The sequence below is a fragment of the Phytophthora parasitica genome (genome assembly GCF_000247585.1).
Source record: "Phytophthora parasitica INRA-310 unplaced genomic scaffold supercont2.621, whole genome shotgun sequence".
Lineage (NCBI taxonomy): Eukaryota > Oomycota > Peronosporomycetes > Peronosporales > Peronosporaceae > Phytophthora > Phytophthora nicotianae.
In genome coordinates this window covers 1-1657 of record NW_008649607.1, presented here as the reverse complement: position 1 = coordinate 1657, position 1657 = coordinate 1, and the positions used below count along the sequence as shown (strand labels likewise).

The following is a 1657-nucleotide window of genomic DNA, read 5'->3' as shown; positions in this document are numbered from 1 at the left end:
GAGTTCAATCAAGAAGGCCGCACGTTTGAGGCAGGTGCCGACCACCTCTGGACGGCAATCGAGAAACCCGACGGTGTGAACGCGGCGCTGGAAATCTACTCGATCAACATGACATCGACTGAGTGTGATAAGGATGACAACTGCTATTTCTACATCGAGTCGGATATCGACGAGCAGAACCTCACGGTCTGGAACGACTACATTACGCCCCGTGGGTTCGAGAACGTTTCGTTTTATTATCGAGCAGCAATGGTGCAGGGTTGGAACAAGTTTTGTTTTCAAGGAGGTTTGGTCGTTGTACGAGCACAGCTGCCCGGTGTCGTGGACAAAGACTCTGGCAATCCCGACCTCATCAACGCCACAAAAACTTCTCGAGCGGAGAGTATTGATTACTATCCTACCTGGCCTGGCATTTGGATGTTCGGAAATTTGGGGCGAGCCATCTTCACGGGCTCAACAGCTCGTTTTTGGCCGTTCTCGTACAATGAATGCAACGATACCGTCTTTGACTCCCAAAACCAGCGCATCAGTGCATGTGACCCCAATCCAGGCTCAGGCATGAACCCTTACCAAGGTCGTGGAGCGCCTGAAATCGATATCCTGGAGGGTGGCGGTACCGAAATCTCCTCATCCATGCAAATCGGGCCTGGAATGCCTGACGACTTCCGAAAGTTTTACGAAAAGGTCAATCCGTCGTGTATTTACGGATATGGTTCCTGTACGACCCCCGGCGCCAACAGTGTTGATGTCCCCACAGCGTTGTACAAAAAGAACCGTGGATATAAATCATGGTACCAAGGAATGCGATACGGAGCCAACAATCTGTGTGCTTCGAGAAGTGATGAGATCCAAACGCTGGCAAAAATTAATGCCTCGCTAAGTAAGGGCATCACGGAAAATGCATGCACGATTGAGACCTGCCCAGCGTCATTTGACGTGCATGCGGAGCTTGGCTTCATGGACAACAAAACGGATCACTGGGGAATTAACTCCAATGGCACCTGCTTTCCAAAGATCAATGGATACACTGGTGCCTACGTGTGCAATGCAGGAAACACCGACTCCAAGTGCGCGGAGTCAGGAGGTTCCACCAGCGCGGCGTCTTCTTTTATGTATCAACTGGACGCACTCTCTGCAAACTGGGGCATCCACCTCGCCGCATACACAGACTGGGTCACATACTCCGTCGAGTGGGTCCCTGGTGACGACGGCTACGTCCGTTGGGAAGTTGAAGGCCACCCCGTGTTCGAAATCGCTGCAGCTACCGTGACCAATCCACCTCAAGATGCTGCGCAAATGAACCCCAGGAAGATCATGATCGAAGAGCCCATGTATTTAATTTTTAACGTCGCGCTTTCGAGTGAGTGGGGGTCCAAGCCCCCCAATGCTGGCGTCTCTGGATGCTACGGCGATGGAAAGGATAAGAAAACCAACACTATCTGCGATGCCTTCCCGATGAAAATGAAGATTGATTACATTCGGGTTTACCAAGATACCTCAACGATGGTCTATGGCTGTGACCCAGCGTCACATCCGACGAAGCAGTGGATTGAAGACAACATCGACAGCTATCAGGATTTTGATAATCTGGTTGTAAGAGTGTCCGGTAAAGCATCATGCAACTCCGATGACGATTGCACCATTGCATCCAAAGGTG

General features: G+C 51.0%; 1 protein-coding gene across 1 annotated transcript; it reads left to right on the top strand.

Moving 5' to 3' along the window:
- Positions 1–108: 108 nt before the first annotated feature.
- PPTG_20452 (hypothetical protein) lies at positions 109–1593 on the top strand (the record flags this gene model as incomplete). Its single annotated transcript, XM_008919256.1, has 1 exon — positions 109–1593. A coding segment is annotated over one exon (1485 nt), but the record flags the coding sequence as incomplete, so codon positions are not given.
- Between the last annotated feature and the right edge of the window lie 64 nt (positions 1594–1657).